The 13,644-nt window shown below is 36.4% G+C and overlaps 1 protein-coding gene across 1 annotated transcript in view; it reads left to right on the plus strand.

Moving 5' to 3' along the window:
* Positions 1-13,644, plus strand: part of PCDH15 (protocadherin related 15) — a 1,343,394-nt gene that overhangs the window by 939,017 nt on the left and 390,733 nt on the right. The window contains exon 11 of the mRNA XM_035724230.1: positions 9,619-9,727. Coding sequence (XP_035580123.1) covers positions 9,619-9,727 — 109 coding nt within the window. The remainder of the gene's footprint in view (positions 1-9,618; positions 9,728-13,644) is intronic.

The following is a 13,644-nucleotide window of genomic DNA, read 5'->3' on the forward strand; positions in this document are numbered from 1 at the left end:
AACTATATTGTTTTTTAAGGCACTTGAATTACTCTCCCCAAAATATTCCTGGATTATCTATCAATCTATCATCCATCTATCTACCTATCAATTGTGGTTTTTTTTTTTTAATTCCCTTATCCAGCCTCTATCAGATGCATACATATCCTGTATCCCTACCAGTCTTACCTCTGAAACATGGATCAAAATGCGCTTTATTCAAGCTACACATACTTGAATTTCTCTGATTCTTGTTATCTTGAATATTTCACTCATGATACTTGAACATGTGAGTTTTCTGTCAGAGCTCTCTCTTAATATTTATCAATAGGCATCTTTATAAAAAAAATTCTAAATGAACCTGGGTACATATGCTTTGAGTTGCCATGACTATGAGCCTCTCCATAGGAGTTTATTAATAAGTTAGGGGGTTATCACGAAATTTCTGTAATCAAAGGGTAGGAAATGCATTTATAAATTGGTTGTAAGACTAATGTGTCTGAGTGTATAGAAAAGAATTTCACTGAAGCTTTCATTTAATGAAGTGAAATCCTCATTTTAAGTGAATAATCAAACTCTCTGATACACTATCTTAAAATTATGGTTAAGTATAATCATTAGATAATTTGCTTGGCATATTTTGCATCTAAATCTTGGTTTAAGATCAAATAGTAATGATAGTCCCCCTTTATTCCCTCAAACATTTGATCAGTTATGCAATTTTAAATAAAACCTTCAAAATCCATGTCAGTGTCATGTTTTCAGAAAAAGGTGCAAGATTCGGTCAAATTAACTTCCAGCTTGACATGGAAAAATTTCCATCTTTCTCTGCTTATAACTTGGCATCCGTTTTAATGCCCATTAAAATAATCAAGTAATTTTAATAATACTAACTATAATAATTTCCATTACTAAGCATGGCACTTACTGTTTTATTTTTTTTAGATACTGTCTTTCATGAATCTTTGCACCAATTAATGGAATGTAGATATTGTTAACCTCATTGTGAAAATTATGATTCAAGATCTGAAGGATTAAATAACTTATTTAGCAAGTTGGGAATGTCTTCCTGTAGGATGCAGGAGCTCACCACTCCATCTTTTGGAATGTTTATGAAACTGTTCATTGCACCAAAAGGCCATCTCCACAATGCACTTTGAACCCACATCTGTGTGTTTTGAGCCATCCTGTGGTAACCTCATTTTTTCCACTTAGTTGGGTGCAGTAACTTCATGAGCACAAAAAAAGATCCTAGTGTAATAAAAAGATGCTCGTAAAACATCAGTGTGTGTGTATTTGGATGTCGTACAGGAACCCAGAGAGCAAGGCTAGGTCTGTGAGGCTTGAGAATCCCCTGAATACTGTAAAACAGAGAAGTCCTTTATTCAACACTTTTTTTAATATTTTATTTATATATTTGTCAGAGAGAAAGCGGCAGGCAGAGAGAGAAGCAGACTCCACCCTGAGCAGGAGTCCAATGCAGGACTCAGTCCCTGGGATTATGATCCTCTGATCATGACCTGAGCCAAAGGTAGATACAACCAACGGAGCCACCCAGGCGCCCCTATTCAACACTTCCTAAGTGCCTGTGGGCCACAGATGTTTCTGGTGCTTTCCATACAGCCTTTCCCTGCACTCAGGAAAGTTATAGGCAAGGAAACTCAGACATACAGTTGACATGACTGTTTGATAGATCTTTATAAAGAAGAGTGCATAGAGTGTATAGAAATACATAAGGTAAATTATCAACGATATGTCGGGGCAAAGTTGTGCAAAGGTAGAGGAAAGAACCGAGTATAAATGAAAAGAGAAAGGGATAAATGGGACTTATTAACATTAGGAACTTTTCTTCAACATGACAACCTTAATAGGGTCTAAACGTAAGTAATAGAGTGGAATATAATGTTTACAAAATAGTAAGCCGACAAGAGACTCAGACAGTAATAGATGAAGAGCTCTCAGGAACCACTGAGAAGAAGATAGAAGAATGCCCAAAAGACAGGAACCAACACCTCACAAATGCCCCGCATCATAAACAAGTTAAAATCCCTCGGTGATAACTGTACATACCCACCAGGATGGCTCAACCTTAAAAAACTGGAGTTACCAACTGTCGGCAAAGCTGGGGAGCACTCAGGCTAGACTGAGCTGACAGGATCAGCTTAGAAAACCATGTGGCAGGGACCTAGCCCCTCAGAACATGTGCGTGTCCAGCCATTGGATGCTATTTAACCCAAATACATTCATGTGTAGGGAAGACATGCAGAAGGGCATGGAGCTCTTTGTTACAGCGTGCGCTGGAAACAACCCAAATGCCATCACCAGCGTGAGGAGGAAGGACAGTCTGGAGATGCCTGTCTCACGGAACACAATACTTCCACTGAAATGAGTGTGTGGAGACTACACTGTGTGTTCCTAACTCTTGCACGCACGCACATCGTGTAGCACCTAGTAATAAATGAGAAAAGTCAGTAGTCACATCATATTGTATAATTCTACTTGCAGAATTTAAAACAAGTAAAATTAATCTATGATATTAGAAGACAGGTCATCTTTAGGATGGAAGGGGCAGTAGTAATTCATAGAGAATATAGGGCTTCTGATATACAGACAATATTCTATTTCTTCATGTCAGTGGCATGTAGAATTAAATATAGCTATGATAATTCATTAGGTTATGAATTTATGACGTATAAAAGTCTGTCATATATAGTATTTCCGTACAAAGTGTATTCTTAAAAGGCATGTTGTATGTTGTAACGAATAATCCTTGTAAACACATCTCTGAGCATATGTTTCATTATTTTTGTAAAATAAATACCTCAAACTACATTTAAGTCTAAGCAAAGGAATGATTTTAAAAGGTAAAGATTCAAAGAAATAGAGTTTTGAAAACAAAGGAAGTATTAGTAAAAGAGTCAAATATTAGTAAAATTCGCAATTGCAATTATGTTCAAATGCGCATGTTCAATACAGCACTCCATCATGGTATATTACGTAAAAATATGTCTCAAACAATTTTTCAGAGACACATCAGAATAAAAAAGACCCTGAATTGAAGCAGGTATGGTTTGTCCATGAAAATGATACAACAAAGTATCTGTGTTAGCTCTGCGAGGTGGTTTTGCTTGTTTCCTTTAGTAAGTGAGAAAGTTCCAGCGATCAGGAGAAACTGATGCTCTTTGTGGATCATGGCAATCGGAGTATTTCACGTGTGCTCTCTGCTCTTCTGTTTTAGGGATGATTATTATCAAAACTGGAAGACTGAAAAGAATCAGATATCATAGATGTTGTAGTATATAAGCGTCAAAAGTGTATGTGAATGTTCTTCTTGTGTTTCTTCTGTAACCCCATAGGCAGTCCAACCTACTCTCTTTGGCCCATGTCACCCACCTTAATATTGGGTTTATTTGAAATGTTCACAGAGAATAGAACATTTTAAAATACCTTACCCTTTTTTTCAAGCAATGTCGTATTTCTGCCACTTGAAGAAAGCAAAACAAATCAAAGAGAAAGCAGAAATGGTGGTTCGGCCTCTTAAGGGAATGTGTTAAGTGTGTATGTGCTTATATGAGAGTATGTGTGAACATATTCGTTCTTTCTTTCTGTGTCAGTTAATATACAGAAACAAACGACAATCTGGCTAAACATGTTAAAAAGCTTCCGGGAAAATAGCGCATTTGCAGTATAATATAAGAGTAACAAAGTCTACCAGATTTTCTTTCATATAATCTAAACCTTATTCTTTCATTAAAGGAAGTGTATAATAGATTTCAAATACAAATTCGGTATTAAGCATTTTTTGAGGATATGGAAAAAGGGAAGTATTTAAGTGTAAGGACCACATAAAATTCATGAAAGTAATTTAATAATAAATAAATAATAAATTCAATAATTTAGATATTATATAGTTTACTAACATTTTAAATCACTTAATTATCAGTGCTTGAGTATATTTACAGTCGATGGTGAAGTTTTTACTATTTTACCATAATTATCTGCTTCCTTAATACTGTAAGATTATTATTTGATTAAAATATAGACCATACAACTAAACAATGGTGAGTCTAGGATTCTATAAATAGAAGGCTGAACATTTGAAAGTTTGATTTAAGAATTATAATAATTAAAGATAATATACAAGTTTGACTCTTATGCTAGAGAAACATATGGTACTTTGAGCTCAATTTACCTTTTGAAGATTGTTTCTTACTGTGTCCACTCTAGGGTTTCCCACTATAACAGAGCAAGTCTTTCCACAGACCGCTCTTGGATACTGTTATAATGTCTTCTTTTAATTTAAAATACTTCCATGGGTTCGGTGTAATATTATGTGTCTGTTACTCATATGAAGCTATCACGCAAATGCTGAGTTGAAGAATATTTAGAATTTTAAAAAGAATATTTAGAATTTAAAGAGTGCTTCTGTTACCTATATCTTCACTGAGGCTGGAAGCCTTACTGATCAAGCTACTAAATGTCAAATGTAGGCTTCTATTTTCAAAACTCACTAACCACTTGACTTGTATGGTAAATGATACTGATTAGTTTCCATTGGTGAATTGAAAACTGTTTAAGATATAAGGATTGGCTAAAATTATTTAAAGGCAGTCTACCTGTGCAGGGAACAGATTTAGGGACCAAATGAATTAGGTCCGCTTTTAACTTTCGGGGTGATATAGTCTGAATCTTACAGTCCTGCAGACCATAAATCTTCTTTGTCTGACACTGGTTAAAATAGCGAAAGTATCCTACCCCCGAAATCTCGGCATTTCCCTTGAATGTATCTTTTATGCAAGGTAATAGTTTGAGCACCTAAGAGAACAAAGAGCTGGGGCTTCCTTAAATCTACAGAACAGGTCCCTTAATCTTCTTTTATGATTGCTTGTGATTACATTTTTACTTATTAATAGATACAGGTATATCTACACATAAACATACAATAGCAGAATTGGGACCGAAACTCGTAGAAGGAATAACTAATGCTCACGAATCCAACCCTCTAATTGCCTCCTGTTCTTTTCTCAAAAGAATTCAACAGTTGAACAGTTGAACATGAACAGATCTTAGATCTATTGAAAAGACAAGGCACCTCTCCATACCACTTAATCAACATGAAGCATGGGTCCCTAGCAGAATAATCTTGGGTTTTATCATCATAGAATCATAGAGAATTTTGACTGTAGACAATCTTTTTGTTACTCTTTAATGGATTCTATGATTATCCTCACAACATGAATCTCGTTACATGGACTTAATTCATTTTAGAGGTGAATTGCCATTACTAAATATGTCAGTCAGGAATTTAACTCTGCTGATTCAAGCAGCAGTGAAACGAGAGCCTGCTATTCTGTGTACTTGTAACATGCACCCATTAGTGTGAACAGAATTTAGGAGACATGACTTTTCAAGGACAAATAAGACTGAGAGAAGGCATATTTGCTTTAGGGGCAAGGTGTTTGGGTGCCTTTTTTATGTAACTACTAGAATCCAACTTGATGAATCAAAATATGTTGCAAACTGTTCGTACTAGGCTGTGGGTCATATTTGTGTGCACCAGCCAACAGAGTTTTCAGTAAAGAGTGATTCCAATAATTACACCATCATAGAGGAACCTCTTAATCCTTTCCTTAAGGACACCCAAGCATATTTAAGCCATGGGTGAATTTCTAATTTCTTTAGCATAATTCTTTTGAAATCCAATGGTAAAAATAGAAACTAAGAGAAATAGGAGGCCAGGAAAAATAAGGAGCTGTAGTTACTGTCTACTTGACGAGAATGTTTCTTCTAAGGAAATGTATCTCATAGGTGTTCAGCTTTTCATAAGACCCGTGAAGGTTGTGCTCGCAGTAGCTACCACTGGACTGTTTCCTTAGAGTCCTCTTTGAGAGTAGTGATCTCTTACCAGGCTGTGTAATTCAGCAGAATACAAATGGACAAAAATATATTAAATGAATATATATTGTTTGCCAACCCTATAAATGATTAGATGTTTGTTTGTTTTTTTCTTTTTTAAAAGGTTTTATTTATTTATTTGAGAGAGAGAGAGAGAGAGAGAGAGAGAGAGAGAGGAGGTGGGGGAGGGGAAGAAGCAGAGGGAGAAGCAGACTCCCTGCTGAGCAAGGAGCCTGATGAGGGACTCGATGACCTGAGCCAAAGCCAGATGCTTAACCGACTGAGCCCCCCAGGTGTCCCTACATGTATTTTCCCATAAAATTCTTGCTTATTCTAAGGAATTGTATCCCTCTGTGATTTTCTTGCTTATTTGTATGTCCTTCCAATGCCTGGCTGCATCTAATATAGAGGTTTCTTTGGTGAGAGAAAAGTTCAAAAAATGATGCATGTTACTATGTTGTTTCTTCTAATGAATGCATGTATAATTTCCATACTCCAGTTTAAATGTTACTTATCTTTATGAAAAATTATGTTAAATATTTTAACAGTGTCATTCTAAACAAAACACAACATCCTTTCATGATATGTGTTGCTAGTGTTAAAAATTCTCAAGATTCAAAGATCCCCATCTACTCGGGAGATAATCTTAGAAATTATATCTGAGAACTCATTCTTTTCACCTTTAAACCTAGATTTTCTGAAAACCTCATTAATGGTAGCATAAGAAAAGTAATTTTTCGGGGGCATCTGGGTGGCTCAGTTGGTTGAGCATTGGACTCTTGATTTCAGCTCAGGTCATGATCTTAGGGTCGTGAGATTGAGTCCTGCATGGGGCTCCTCTATCAGGGGGAATCTGCTGGAGATTGTCTCTCTCCCTTTCCCCTTGCCCCTTCCATTGCTCATGCTTTTTCTTGTTCTCTCACTCTAAAATGAATAAACAAATCTTTAAAGAAAAGGAAAAATAGTTTTTCTTAAGATAATTTATAGTCTTTATAGCACAAAAGTCAGTCCTAACAAGTGATTTAAGACAGCTATGCTTCTCCCAAATTTCCAGAAACTTATTGAAGCCTTCACCCAGAGGGTTGATTTTATTCTCCCTAGTACAATTTATGTATTTGTAATATTAAAAGTAGTTCAGGGTGTGGTAACTGCATAGTGACACAGGACCGAATGACTTTAAATAAATACCTTTCATCCCACCTACCTTCACTCCTAGACCCACTCTCCTGAGTCATCATTTTGCTATCTCCATTTTTAATTCTTCTGATTCTAAATAGCACACTGGTTTCTGTCTATTTCTTCAGTTCTCACCACATATTCACTAATAACCGACTATGAAAGATGAGCAATCCTATTAGCACCTCTCCCTCCCTCCTGGTTTCATTTACCATGTTATATTTAGTTCTCTCTATTGTTCATATAATTGTAAATAACATGACTAAAACCCCATTGCTCATCCCAACAACTTTAGATTGTACAGGAAGAGGATTTTAAACTATGTGACTCATTACCAAAACTAAAACCATCTGTGTCGGTCACTTAGCAGCTCCACAGAAATAGTGGAGTGAAGGTGTTCAGCAGAGAGACTCTCAAGTTATCTGGGCAAAGATTCAATTCTTGTTAATTCTGGGTAAGTTATTTCCAACAGCAGGAACCTAAGATCCCTTAGTATATTTCTCTGAGCATGGGAAGGAGGATGGGGTTGTGGAAAAATCCTGAGATTTGAAATGCCTTTGCAAGGTCTGAGTAGAACTGTACGTTGGGAAAAGCTACCACAGATTTACTAGTTGAACCAGACTGAGGTAGCTTAGCTGTATGGTGACTTTAGCTGTCAGATTCCTTTGAAAAATGTCTAGGATGTGCTACCAACCCTTAACTCCTGCATTCAAACATATGTACTTTGAAGAGCTTTGGATTTTTGTCAGTTCCAGGAGAAATCCCAGATTACAGAGGAAGTAAAATGGAAATTGGGAAGCTGTGTGTGTGTCTGTCTGTGTGAGTGACAGAGAGAGAGTCGGGTGGGGAGAGGAGAGAGAGAGCAAAACAGAGAAAGAGGGACAGAAACAGGGAGCAAAGGAAGTGTTGTGTTGTAATGTGTTGTATTGTGTGAAAACAACAACAACAAAACAGTAGTCATCTGGATTTCATGGATTGATTTTGATATTGATTTGACATTTTCATTGTTCTGAATCCACATTTCAACAAGTGAATAGAATATTAGAAAGTTATCCCTACCAGGAGCTCTTTGTTTTTAGGAAGATATTAATAACTTTTAGACTACTGAGAGCCCATTAAAGATTATGAAGCCCCTCAGATGTATGTGAGCTCCACAGTATTGGTCAATGATTATCTTTAATTATTGCAACTTCAATAACTTAATATAACTTAATCAAAATTAAGTATCATACATTACAGTTTAATATCATTGCCTTTTTTTAGCATGGCACCACTATACGTTTCGGCTGAGATTAGACATTACTGATTTTATTTGAAAGTACATGATATGTTTCAAGGTTCTATCATTTGAAAAGAAATAACATAAAGTAACATTGCAGTGATTCTTTAGAATGTGAAGTCAGATATTGAAATAGACATTATTTCCCATTAAAATTACTATTATATTTGGACTGAGTGTTGTAGAGTCTTAAAGCAGTATTTCAAACTGTGTTCTAAGAGAGTGTAAGAGTTCAAGATGTAAATGGATGATTCTAGAAAATGTGCAAATAAACCCCCTTCTTGGACAGTCATTATGCAAATTAGCACAATAAGCCTCTGAAAAGACCTACAGTAGAGTAGATTGAAAATTTATTTAATACCTTGTATCTCAAACTTATCTGTGCAGAGAGCACATTTGTTTTTTTCAGCATACCTGTTATAAATTATAATTTGTAATTTTGTACAGGGGTTAACAAATCACATCCTACTTACCATTTGTTTTTGTAAATAAAGTTTTATTGCAACATAGTCATGCCCACTTGTTGCTTTTGTGTTACAGTGGCAGAGTTGAAAAGCTGAATCAGATACATTATGTCCAGCACAGCATAAACATATTTATTATCTGGTTCTTAAGAGAAAAACGTTTGCCAATCCTGACAGCAGAACAGTATACCAGTGGACATCATATTGAGAAACACTGACTTAGACAAATGTATTACTATTTTAAACAACATCTTCTTATGGATAATTATAAGTTAAATGTACATACATGCATGATATAGAATTAATTTTAACTGTATGAAATTTGCAGTGATGGGGCTTTGATTACTATTCAATTAAAGCATCAATTATTAAAGATTTTATTTTAATATAATTAATTAATGTGAAACTTCAAAACATGATGTAGGAAGAAAAAGAATGTAGATATTCTTACAAATCTTGTCTAAAGACAAAGATAAAAAAAGATATTTGATAGCCTCACATTTCTTTTGATTTAATTATCTAGGGAAGACTCAAACTTTATTGGTATCTTTCTTCTTTGCTTTCTTATTAGGAGAAATTCCTGATAGAAAGTTCTAAGTATGTAATTACTATGTCTTTTCATTTTGACCTTGAGGACACATTGTTCCCTCTTCAGATTCAAAATTCTTAGTCTAATATGTTAAGTTACAGATCTTGAAACCTGAGTTTAAGTACTGGCTCAGATATTATCTAGCTGTCCAAACTATAATATCCAATATCCAAGTGTCGATTCTTCATGAGGCATTAAAAATAAAGCAGAACTAAACTCTCTGAATTTTTTTCCAGGAAGAACTGAACCCCATCATTGTTACCCCGCTCATCCAAGCTGTTGACCAGGACCGGAATATTCAGCCGCCATCGGATAGGCCAGGCATCCTCTACTCCATCCTTGTTGGTTTGTATCTACTAATATTTTACATTCTCAGTTATCACTCTAGATCCATGTAGAAAAAGTTGTCTCATATCAAAGGAAACACCTTTAATAGCAAAGTTGATCTCCTTGGAAATTGTTATTTTTACATAAGAATAAATTCAAAAATAACAATTTTCCCTTAGAATTAGTTTTAGTGAATGAAATGTGTAGAAGAAAACATGGAAAAAAATTTTTTATTGAAGAAGTGAAACAACTTTAAAAAATGAGTATTTATATACATATTGGTAGTTTTCTCTGTGTTACCTCATGAAGATTTCTCTAAGAAAAATTTGAAAAAAAAACCAATTGAAAATGTACACTGTTTGCTCTATTAGTATTTTACCATTGGTTGAATACAACTATGTAATTCTGAAAATATATGACTGAATTAAATAAGGGTTTTTGGAACATGGGAGAAGGATCATGATTACCCAAGGGCACACAGTACATTACACCCTTGGCTAATTTTTCCTTGAAAAATTTCACAGGAGCTGTTCTAGTTCATCCTTGTGCATATACTGGTAATTGTACCAAAACAAAAATGATGAGAATTTGATTATGCTACTCTTTTTTTTAATTTTTTTATTGTTATGTTACTCACCATACATTACATCATTAGTTCTTGATGTAGTGTTCCATGATTCACTGTTTGTGCATAACACCAGTGCTCCATTCAACACATGCCCTCCTTAATACCCATCACCAGGCTAACCCATCCCCCCACCCCCCTCCCCTCTAGAACCCTCAGTTTGTTTCTCAGAGTCCATCGTCTCTCATGGTTCGTCTCCCCCTCCGACTTACTCCCCTTCATTCTTCCCCTCCTGCTATCTTCTTCTTTTTCTTTTTTCTTAACATATCTTGCATTATTTGTTTCAGAAGTACAGATCTGTGATTCATCAGTCTTGCACAATTCACAGCGCTCACTGTAGCACATACCCTCCCCAATGTCTATCACCCAGCCACCCCATCCCTCCCACCCCCCAACACTCCAGCAACCCTCAGTTTGTTTCCTGAGATTAAGAATTCCTCGTATCAGTGAGAACATAGGATACATGTCTTTCTCTGATTGATTATGCTACTCTTCTCATTGCTTTTGCTAAAATACGGATGTTGCTGCTTTGCATGGTTGATAGTCTCTAGAGAGACAGATGCATGTGAGACAAGTCATACATCTCTTAATGAAGAAGGGGTTGTTTTTGAAGTGTGTTTCAGATTGACTAGTCAGTGGAATTAAGCATTACCCTCAACCCCTTTCTATCCCTGTGCGTTCAGCCTGTGTGTATGCGCACGTACACAATAATACAATAGCCTACAGATGTTAGACAGATTTCCAAATATGACGCTATAGCCTACTTAGAAATGTTGTCTGTAAAGAAAGTTTAAGCAATTCTGTTTCAAGCATTTGGTCTCTAGAACTACACACATGTCATATGCCAGTCGCAGAGATTAGACAATTATATTTTTTAAAAAGCCTTTATGAACATAAGCATCAGTCTTTTACGTCTGTAAGGGCGTTGGCATAGATAAAAAGAAATAGCCATTGTTCCTTTCATTAACTGAAGGGTTGACAGCATATCAGTCACTATGGTAGGTACTATAGATTCAAAGATGAGAGATAAATGTTCTAGGTTAGGAAGGGGTGGAGTCTATGGGTAGAAACATGTCAAAAGGTAAATTAAAACACCTAGTTTTAAGCACTAGAAATAAGCTATGGACCACACATTACATGGGATCATGGAAAGAAAGTGCTAAGTATTTCTGAGAAAATTACTTAGAAAGAGTTCTATCAGCAGAAAGATCAGGGTTTCCAAGTAGAAAACTGGAGAGAAAATACCTAGAAGGATGATATAGCATGTACAAAGTCCAAAGGATGAAATTTAAAGACAGTCTTGGAGAATCATGCTCCCCAGAGTGGGCTAAAATCCATTGGTATTCATGAGTTTCTTTCACTGTCAGAAATTGCATTTATTCTCTCTTGCAATAAATAAGCACCTACTCTGTGGAGGAAGACAGATTCCTCACTTCGTGGAACTGGTGTTCTGGCAACAGAAACAGGCAACAAACAATAAATATAATAAATACACTTATGTATTTATTATACAAGATAGAGAGTGGCCTATGTTGTGGGAAAAATAGAGCTGGATAAGTGGGAGTAGAAGTACAGAAGGGGTGTTGGGGCACCTGGCTGGCTCCATCGGTTGCACGTCTGCCTTTGGCTCAGGTCATGATTCCAGGGTCCTGGGTTCAAGTCCTGCATCAGGCTCCCTACTCAGCAGGAGCCTGCTTCTCCCTCTCCCGCTCCTGTTTCTCCTGCTTGTGCTCTCTCGCTCTCTCTCTCTCTCTCTCTCTGTCTCTATCAAATAAATAAATGGAATCTTTAAAAAAAAAGTGAGGTTTGAGTAAAATCTCATGGACATTGAAGGAATTAACCATGTTGATATCTGGGGGAATAGTTTCTAGGCAGAGATAAAAGCTGGAGCTTTCCTGATGGTTTTCAGAAGCATCAAAGAGATCAAAAGCATTGGAGAGGGAAGTAGAGAGAGGATGTGAGGGTGACTGGGTGGCGCAGTTAGTTAAGCATCCAACTCTTGGTTTCGGCTCAGGTCATGGCCACGGGCTCCTGAGATTGAGTCCCAGGTCGGGCTCCAAGTCGGGCTCCAAGCTCACCACGGAGTGCTTAAGATTCTCTCTCTCCTTCTCCCTCTGCCCCTGCCCTACATGCTCTCTTTCTCTTTGCCTCTCTCTCTCACAAAAAATTAATCTTTTTTAAGAAAGAAAGAGGATGTGAAAAATAAGAGGGGGCCAGAAAATATAGAATCTTGTATACTATCAATCTACTTTGTCATTTACTCTAAGTGAAATGAGGAGCCAACATAGTAATGAGAGCAGAATAATGAATTGCTGTTCCTTACCATCGGCCACCAACTGATGGTACAACTAGGATGGATAGTCCTAAATAATGGACGTAACCATTAGCACTAACTCTGCTTTCACAGCTAAGTTAAATAAAATGATATAATTTCATAGTATTTGCATTTCTAGAAGGCAGGGTGTTGTATGGGGAGTTTCAACTATGTTCAGATACTGACTTTAAAACTTACTAATCATAATTATATGATTATGCTGGGTGAGTTGCTAATCTCTCTGCCTCATATTGCTCCTCCTTAAAAATTGAGTTGATATCAGAACAGACCCTCTATAAAAGGGTTTTGAGGATTTAAGACAGGTAAGTGTGTAATAGCACCTGGAAAAAAGTTAGTGCTCAATAAATGTTAGTTGATGTTGTCATTACTGTTAGGAAGAAAAATCATGTTTCCTAAGTTAAATAAGACTGGTAAGAATAGAAGTACGCACACACAAAAACCAAACATACAAAATGGGATTTCCGTGGCTCTGATTTTACTTACTTTCCAGAACTCTTAATTTTCCTTAAGCCCACCCAAATAATTCTGAATGCATGTGTTCCTCAGAGCTGGTTTTCTCAGTTACCATGTGGAGATTTCTCCTCCTGCTCTCACACATTCTTGGTAGTCTGCTTACTGAAGGTGAAGATGTGGATCCTGATGTGTGTAAAAAGGTCATCTGAGGACTGTTGCCAACCCCTTCACTGGTCCCACTGTAACTATCATCAATGGTGGAATTATTGCTTCTACTATTGATAACCCCCAGCAACCTGACCCTATATCAACTCAATCCATTATTTCTTATGATGTGTCCACTGGCTTTCTTCAAGAAAAATACCATTATATCGGTGGAAGGTGGGATTAGCAGGGATAATCTGAATGAAAGATATTCAAACTATAAGCAAAGTCAAAGATTCATAATTCAAAGAAAGCCTCAAAATTGACTACTGCCTTAAAATGGAAATTGTCTTATCCCAAAATGGAGAGGAGGGTTGG

The sequence above is a fragment of the Zalophus californianus genome, chromosome 15, assembly GCF_009762305.2.
Source record: "Zalophus californianus isolate mZalCal1 chromosome 15, mZalCal1.pri.v2, whole genome shotgun sequence".
Taxonomy (NCBI): Eukaryota; Metazoa; Chordata; class Mammalia; order Carnivora; family Otariidae; genus Zalophus; species Zalophus californianus.